General features: G+C 42.6%; 1 protein-coding gene across 1 annotated transcript; it reads left to right on the top strand.

Moving 5' to 3' along the window:
• Positions 1–1604: 1604 nt before the first annotated feature.
• On the top strand, positions 1605–2769 carry LOC147434740 (SKP1-like protein 1A; the record flags this gene model as incomplete). Its single annotated transcript, XM_086489675.1, has 1 exon — positions 1605–2769. A coding segment is annotated over one exon (606 nt), but the record flags the coding sequence as incomplete, so codon positions are not given.
• Between the last annotated feature and the right edge of the window lie 6442 nt (positions 2770–9211).

Below are 9211 nucleotides of genomic sequence, written 5' to 3'. Positions count from 1 at the left end.
TTGGGCACATGCTAGCTATCTTTTTATGAGCCTCTCTCGAGCCTCTACTCCTGCACCAAGCCCTCTCCGATCCTCGACTACCTTGCCTAGAGCTAGAGGATCACCCTAAATGCCTCGACGTCTTAGGGCGTTTATTTGTGTTTCTAACCCACGCGGGCTTCTCGCAACCTTAGAGAGTGTTCGTGTTGGTGGACGGATGCTCTTTGGCAGTTTGTTTTGTATGCGCCATGAAGCTCACCTGTAAGAATGAGAGAATAAACAAGTGGAAAATGAGTGGATCTTGTATTTATAAGGGCCTAATTTTAAAAGGTCCTTCACACTTTTAAAAAAGCTTTTATTATTTAAATGGGTGCTTCCCATCAAAATTTAATCAAAGAAAATCTGCAAACATGGAGGAGTTATTGGTGCTAAATCCACCTCGACCCTTGCTACACCCTATGATAGCACCATTTTGTATGCTTAGCGGGGCCAGCTTGTGACATTTTCCACTTGTTGCTATAGTCTTGACAATGCAATTCGCGTACTTCCCTTGCAATCTTGGATTGGCGTGCACTCGTGAGAAGGGACAAAAGAGTAGGCCCTCCTTGAGAGTCTCACCCACACATCGAGGGTCTATTTGGTGGCCAAGAGACTCTATTCAGTGGCCTCCCGCTAATCAAGGCCTCGGGGGGTCCACTTTTCAAAACCCCCCATATAGCGTGCGGTGAGGGGTAATTAAGAAACTCCTTTTTTAACATGTTTGAAGGAATAAAATGATCCCTTATTTTTTCAAAAATAGAGTATAAAAACCCTTTTGTTAATGTATCTCTATATATTTCTTAAAATATTTGCATTAAAGAAACCCTCCTGTTGAACTCACGTGGTACATTAACATGATTACGTAGTGCTCCTCTTGAGTTCAAGGCATTGAGTTCGCTATACAAGGAGAGTTTTTATTGCTAGCTCCACCCTCTTAATATATAATAGATATATGGCAGCCCACTGTTGAAGAGGATGTAGATGGTGAGGCCACATTAGAAGAGAACTTGGCCGAAGAGAGGAGCACCATTCATGCCGGCAACCATATGCATCCACATGGGGCAACCATATGCATCCACATGGATCCTAGCTCCACCCTTCTTAATATACAGTAGATGAAGGACGTATGTGGATGCCTAGCTCCACCCTTCCTAGCTCCACCCTTCTTAATATCTAGTAGATGAAGGACGTGCTTGAATAGAAGTGACGAGTGGTTAGGATGGTTTATCTTAGTCTTCTTTACCATACTCATGGTGATTGAAAGTGTTCAAAGCCCAAAGTTGCAGTTTTCATTAGCAATAAAAATACCTCTTGTGTCTTACGAGATGAGGTGGGTGGAGCCTTTTGAAGACTATGAGGATCTTCAAAGATTCCTCCCGATTAAATAGGAAGGAACGTCGAGCCACTGTAGTACACATGGCAAAATTGATGTTAGCTTTTGCTGCGTTTTCATTTCCGCCGTTTTGGAGCCACGTGTATGCGCTTTCCTGCTTTTCGTTTACGCTTTCCATGGTCAAATGAAAAGCAAAAAGGGGAATAACAAGATAAAAAGGCAGGAGGTGAAGCTCAGAGAAACTCCATCATAACTCACGTACATTATGAAGATGGTGGAAGGGCATGGTGGGAAGCACGCTGTGGACGTAGTATCGAAAACTGGCTCTGCAGCACCTGATGATCGAGGACGGCCACAGCTGGTGTTGCAGCTACAGGTATGTGACGGAACGGTGCTGGAAGTGGAAGAAGGGGTGGCACTGCAATCGGACACCCTCAGGCCCCTCCTGCTGGGGGACGATCATCAGCCAATCGCAACCCCACGTCTTAGCGCCGTCATCAGTGGTGCAGGTGATGCGGATAGGACAATGACCATCCCCGTGCCCAACATTTCGCCCGCCACCCTGGCCATGCTCATCCACTTCTACCGCCACCACAGCCGGCCCGGCTGGTCGGATTCCCGCTTCCTGGACGGCCTGGGGGGCACCGCCGCCCTCTGCGACCTGGCCGTGGCCGCCGACTACCTCCAGCTTGCCAGCCTGCTGCATCTCACATGCCAGACCCTCGCCGACAAGCTCAAGCGCAAATCCCTTCAAGACATCCAGCGCATTTTCCAGCTGGACCAGCCGACCTTCACCCCGCAGCAGGAGGAGGAGCTCTTCCGTGAAAACCAGTGGGCCTTCGATGGTAACCCCATATAATTATATTTTTGATCGAGGTTGTTGACCTCTTCTCTTGAAGAAGGTGGACAGTCAAAAAAAGACATAGAAGACATAGGAAAAAAGACATAGAAGACATAGGAATACGGAAAGTCAAAAGATCTTTTGTGTGCATATAAAGAGGTGGTGGATTTGCCTCAGCTTTAAGTGCCACGGAGTCTTAACCATGGGATGTGGGGTCCACAAAAACTAAACTCGGGATCCCGAGTTTAGTTTTTATGTCAAAATCTATTGTTTTGACTTCAAGTTTATGGAAAAAACACATCTATTTCAAAAAAGCGTACGTAGGCATGATGGCTAAGACACCGGCCGGACTCTCAAGCTAGTGGTGAGGGTTTAAATCTTGGCTAGGGAAGTGCGAGCATCCCGAGTTAGGCCCTACAAGATCCCGAGATTAGTTTTGAAAAATCTAAACTCGGGATCCCGAGTTTAGTTTTAGCAAATCGATGATCTGGATTGATCTTTCACTTGGGACCATTGATTCCATGGTTGCGACCTAGGGTGGACTTTCATTGCTCCATTTGTCTTTCTCTTCTCCTTTATTTTTCCTTTAGCATTTTCTTCTCTTTAAAGTGTCATCTCTCTCTCTCTCTCTCTCTCTCTCTCTCTCTCTCTCAATGTTGTATCTATCCTTCTCACATCCAGCCGATATTGTTGTAAATCTACGCGCGTCGTCATTGTGCCGATTATGGCATGCTATAGACTAGTACAATGTTTTTGCTGTTGATGAGGGAATCTTTGAATAAGGAATAACTTTTAATTTTTTTGAAGCCGTTAGGAATACCTTTTCATTGATAACCATATTCATCTTATCCATTAATGGCCCATTTGTTTGTCTTGGGTAACCAAAGCGCCAGGGATCTAGTCTATTCATCTTCATGCAATACGTTTCCAAGGCATATACATGTCCTAATTATTATTGAAGGCAGTATATAAGTCATGCCATGATCATGATGTGGAGGCACTCTCCATAAGTGGAATAATGTGATAGTACTCCACCACAATCAATAGGATGAACTACGGTGTGATCATATCATTGGAATAATGTAATAGTAGTCTACCTCAAACGTCAATTACCATTGAAAACCAATGTCTCCCTCTCCCTCTCTCTCCCTCTCTCTCTCTCATATACATATGCACACATAAGTAGAAAATCCATACAAATGCATATACATTCACAGACATACCACTATGAAAATTTGAAAATGTTTGTCGCGGCCTTTTACCGTGGTCTCTCTCTCTCTCTCTCTCTCTCTCTCTCTCTCTCTCTCACACACACACACACACACACACACACACACACACATACATATGCACACATAAGTAGACAAGCCAAACAAATGCATATACATGCACAGGCATACCACTATGAAAATTTGAAAACCTTTGTCGCGGCCTTTTACTATAGTTTGTAGAGAGAGAGAGTCCAAAATGGACTGGTGAAAGAAGAGAGAGGGGGACAAGGGGACATTTTTTTATGATTTAAATATTATTGCTGACATTACCGCATTTATTATCATTGTTATTATCGACCACCGCTTTGGTGCTAAATCGTTCAAATCTAGGTATTTTTCTATGTTTTGCTTGTGAGATATATATATATATATATATATATGTGATTTTAAATTTCAAAAAAATGATATGAGAACATGAAACAATGGCTATTTGGATAAATTAGTTTGCGAAAGGCTCGCAATCTTCTCCGGAATATCGTGCATGCATAGCACCTGAGCAACTACATCCATATTGCATTTGTCGCATATTTTGGAAGTCTTTACATAGTGGTCACGGCGAGCTCTATGTAGAGGTGTTGAGTAAGGAGCATAATAAAGGAGTGCAGTAGACTAGATTAAGGTTAGTTTTTTTCAACCCCTCCCACCACCCTATGTTTGAAATGTGCACATGGACACACACACACACACACACATTGTTTGGAATGCACACACCTACATTGTTTGAAACACTCACCATTTACATTGTGCGCTCTTTTGTTTGCCCCCCGATTGGTTTGTTTGCCTTGATTTGCTTGTATTATGCTCTCTTTTGTTTGCCCCCAATCGATTTGTCCTTCGAATGAAAAAGAGAGGAAAAGAGAGAGAGGAAATGAGAGGAAGGTAATTAGTGTGTGTGAGGGGGAGGAAAGAATGCTTTACTAATTCAGCTTTACTAATTCATATATGACAGAAAGAGATGACAAAAGGGAGAAGAAAAATATATGATTATAGTAGGTTTTAATTTTAATTGAGTGAATGAATGAAAATAAGTAGGTTTACTTTTTTTTTAAATTTAAAAATTGATCATAAAGTGATGTCTAAATGAGTGTTTTAAAAATCAGCCATTTAAAAAAAAATTAAAAAAAACTAAGTGAGTTTGTAAAAAGGGAGAAAAAGGTAGAGAGAGAAGAGAGAGAAATAGAGAGAGAGAGAGAGAGAGAGAGAGAGAGGGAGGGAGGGAGGGAGAGATAGAGAGGAAAGACAAAAGAGAGAGATAGAATGTAATGGAATTTGCCTATTCAATTTGAGAATAGCGGAATTTAATGAGAGTACTTTCAAGAAATGATTTTGTGAGCATAGCGGGTATACATAATTGAAGATAGCAACATAATCATAGCAATTAGTTAACTTGGCATAGACAATACTTTTGCAAGAGAGAGAGTTTAGAGAACATGACAACAATTGAGGACCGGATTTATGTGGAGCCGGTCCCCCCTCCAATAGGCATTTGTATTATGATTTCTCCCATAAAGAGAGACTTGTTACAATACAGTCTTTGTGTTCCTTGTGACCTAGGTGATGCCATGAAGATGGAAGGCTTCATGCACCACAAACATAACATAAACTTGAAGAAAGCTTTAACTATCCCAAGCCTCAGTCCCAAGACCTCAAACACCTTCGAAGGTGGAGAGAGCTAGCAGGGAATGAGGGTAGGGAAGAGGAAGAAGAAACATTTCGTAGGAGAAAGAATTAGTTCCTCACTTATCATACTCTTGTTGCTAGCATACATAATAGCATAGTAATGAAGAAGAAGGAGATGGCAAGCTTAAGCATTGAAGCATGGCTCTTGGTTGGATTTGCACTCCATAGCCAAGAGTGTTGGTGTAGGCTCTCAACCTCTACTTGCTTGGAGAGGGAGCTCTTGCACTTTGCATATCACACAATGAGAGTGCTTGTGAGTGTGTGTGGGTGAGTATACCCCCTAGGCACCCCCCTAGCTTGCTTGGGTCGACCCCCCCTTGTAGCTCATGCCTGAAGCTCATTGGACCCCTCCAGGCCTAGCCAATCACAAGCAGGAGCCATTACAAGCAACATGGGTAGCCTTGGGACAAGTGTCCCCCTTTTCCCTTTGAGAGAGAGGACTTGATAAATGCTAAAACAATTAGATAATTCATGTAATTTATCATTGGACCCCTTTGAAGCCTAGCCAATAGGCTTCAAGCAACACATGAAGGTAACATGGGTAGGGGCCTGACATGTGTCCTTGCTGCCTCTTCAAGATGGGCTTCCCTTGTGTGTGTGAGTGGGTGTTCTCTCTCTAGGCCCTAGGAAAAGGGCTCGCCCCCCCTCTTGTAGGAATGCTTTTGACTTTTAGGTGATCAAGCACCTTACTCACCAAGCATGACAAAGCACTTGAACTAGGGGGGGTTCCCACAAGCATCTCAGGCAAGCTTCTCAAGGCACCTCACGTACTTTAATCATGCAGCAAGTCAAGCACCTCAAGCATGGAGCCAGTCAAGCACCTCAAGCATCTTAATCAAGCACCTCAAGCATGAAAAACACCTCAAGCTTGACAAGCACCTCAAGCAGAACAAGCACCTCGAGCTTGGGCCGGGTTCCCACCTCAAGCTCAGCCCTAGCTTACTTAAGGTCAAAAGGACTTTTACACACATTTATTGGAGGTCTTCAATGAAGCTAACCCTAAGGTCTTATGCTCCATTGGTTAGCCTTGCTCTTTGATAGACCATCTCCCTTTTGGGCCCCTTTACATTGGCCCCGTGTTGAGATAGATCTAAAAGCACATACCTATATCTTAACACTTGTTCCCGTTTATTCTCCCACATTAAGTGATCAATTTAATATGAGAAAATCATTTGGGTTAGTTAGATATTAGATTTTATGACATAGAAAGAGGAAAGAGGGAGAGGGAGAGAGAGAGAGAGAGAGAGAGAGAGAGAGAGAGAGAGAGAGAGAGAGAGAAAGAGGGAGAGATAGAGAGATAGAAAGAGGGAGTGATAGAGAGGTAAGAGGTGTGTGTGTGTGTGTGTGTGTGTGTGTGTGTGTGTGTGTGTGTGTGTGTGTGTGTGTGTGAGAGAGAGAGAGAGAGAGAGAGATGGAGAGAAAAGAGGGGGAGAGATAGAGGGGAAAGAGTGTTAACTGAGCCTACGTCAATTAACAGAAGCTACTAAAGATCGAAGCCTCACAAATGCACATCAAAGACATATGCAGAGAAGTAGCAAAGATTGGAGTTACACATTTTTTATATATTTTCGAAATGGTCATGTATTGTAATTTCTCAATTTATTTCAATCCATTGTAATATTTATAATGTGTTACAGGCTCAATGAGAGTTCCAAGCTGTAAAGAATAGGTCAGCTAGTGTGCCTAGGTTATAGATTCAGTAAGTTGCGGAGCCCTAAAGGCTTTGGGCACCCGGACATTGCATATTTTTACCCTAGGTATATAAGGCACAGTGTAAATGGAATTAGGGTGCTCAGCTCCATTTATTGAGACCACTCTTTAGTGAGAGGTCATGAGGTGTGTGGCTATGGAGTCCTTGAGCTTCAACTCCTTGCTCACGTGACTTAATGCTTAATTCTCTTTCACTATGCCTCTCTCATACTTTCTATGATTTTTTATGATGCTTTGATTAGCTAGATCATAACTAATTAGTGGTTAATCTCTCTCTAATCTTGTGTGATTGCCTTCTATTCTTTGTGTGTGCATGTAGGTTTGATTGGAGTGCAGATGCTCAATAGATCTATGCATTAGGAAAAATATGAACCCCAAAAGGGCCCTTTAGCTTAAGAGGTGATTAAACATGGACCAATAGGAAGAGGGTGGTGGCCATAGCTATACCCTCTCAAAAGGTAGGGTAGTAGGGGGCATGGGGGCCTATTTGTTCCCCTCATTATAGCTTTGTTCCCTAGAAAGAGAGAGAAGGGGGAAAAAGGGGGGGGGGGGGGGGGGGGGCTTTCCCTCCATTTTCATGGGCGCCCATAAAGTAACTTTAAATTTTAAATTTTTTTTAAAATCTATAAATCTCACTTTTCACTCTCCAAAAGCTCTCCTAACCAAATACATGGTCAACAAACTTTTCTCTTTGACCAAAATATGCATTTCTCAGCAGTACCCTCTATTCTACCTCTTCTCTCTTCTCTTTCTCCTTCTGCCTCCAAGCTATCCATAGCAGCAGCACATGAGGAAGCTTTCCATAGCTACACCACTTGTCTCCCCCTTTCATCAACACCATCCCTTTAAACTACTTCTTCTCCCCTTGCTCCCCATTGAGCCACTTCTCCCCCTCCCACCAAGCTTTCCATAGCTGCATCACAAATGGAAGCTTTCCATAGCTGCATGACATGTCTCCCCCTTTCATCCATACCATCCATTTGAACTACTTCTTCTCCCCTTGTTTTCCACTCAACCATTACTTCTCATTTCATTCTTGAAGCTCTCTCTATAACACCACAACTCTTCTTCTTCTTGTGCTACCATGTCAACCCCCTCCACTTCAAGGAAGCCAAAGGATGAGATAGAGGCGGTTTGCTTGCATAATACTAGGGATTCTGATGGGGAATGCGTACCGCAAGTGTTTTCTAAAGGATCTTGGATCTTCATGCAACTTGCAGCTATTGGGCCTCATGTAGTTTGAAACCGTGGTAACCTTGATGACTGTTGGAAGGGGAGACTTCTTGGTTTCAAGAACCATAGAGTCAATGGCATAATGGCCATTGTTCAATACGTGTACTTGGTGTTCCATGCGCTCGAGGAATGTAAGCTCAAGATATTTCCCAATACATTGTAAGTCGTAAAACATTGTTGGTTGCTGATTGTAAACGCTTGTTATTTGTTTTTGACTTGATAGTTTTTGGTGTTCTCATAGATATATTCCCATCCAAATTTGTTGAGGAACAACCAATCAAGAGTCTCACAGGAACCTTCAACACTCTTCATGTGGACATTGGTGTTATGATGCTTCCCAACTCGCCACCTTCGATTAGCTGCAACGCAGAATCTTCTTCTACTAACACACGTATGTAGTACCGGCCTCGAAGGATGGATATGGTAAGATCATTGTTGTTGACAAACCTTCATTACTGAGTTCGGAACGGCCACAACCCAATGCGTGGCCACTCTTCTCAGTGAAGGAGAAGATGCTTTCTGATATTTTCTCCTCATTAAAATTTGGGAAGGCTTCCAGATCAGTAGGGCTCAGATGGTGTTTCCCAATGCATCTTTTTGTACACATGTTCAAGACATTGCCATTCTGTGTCACACCTATTATGTTTTGTAGCAAGAATGTCATGTATGAAGCACTAAAACTGGTATTTGGAGATAACTGGGAAATGGTTGAGGGAGTGCACCAAGGAGATAAATACAAGTGTAAGGTGGGGGCTTCAGATATAGGGATATGATATTTGAAAGTGTGCACTACTTTGTACCTACATTTCCACTATGAGCGTTGGATGTGTAAGAGTGAAAAGTGGATACCCTTAAAATCTTATGTTGCTAATTTTGTGACATTTGACATGCTCGTTACTTTGTCAAATGGTGTTTCTGAGATTGTACAAGTTAGTGAACATTGAACACTCATCAACATACGGGAACACTTGATTATTTTGGGCTACGAAGAAATCAAAGATGCTTACTTTCGTCTCAATTGGCAAAAGGTCAGTTTAATTTATATGTTCTCTACATGTGCCAATTGTTAGTCTTATTAAAAGCATTTTTGTTATTTCATATTTGTAGGCGGATGGAGGGAGCCAT

The sequence above is a fragment of the Adiantum capillus-veneris genome, chromosome 19 (assembly GCF_014529385.1).
Source record: "Adiantum capillus-veneris isolate H3 chromosome 19, ASM1452938v2, whole genome shotgun sequence".
Classification (NCBI taxonomy): Eukaryota; Viridiplantae; Streptophyta; class Polypodiopsida; order Polypodiales; family Pteridaceae; genus Adiantum; species Adiantum capillus-veneris.
This window is presented reverse-complemented; position numbering and strand designations above follow the sequence as displayed.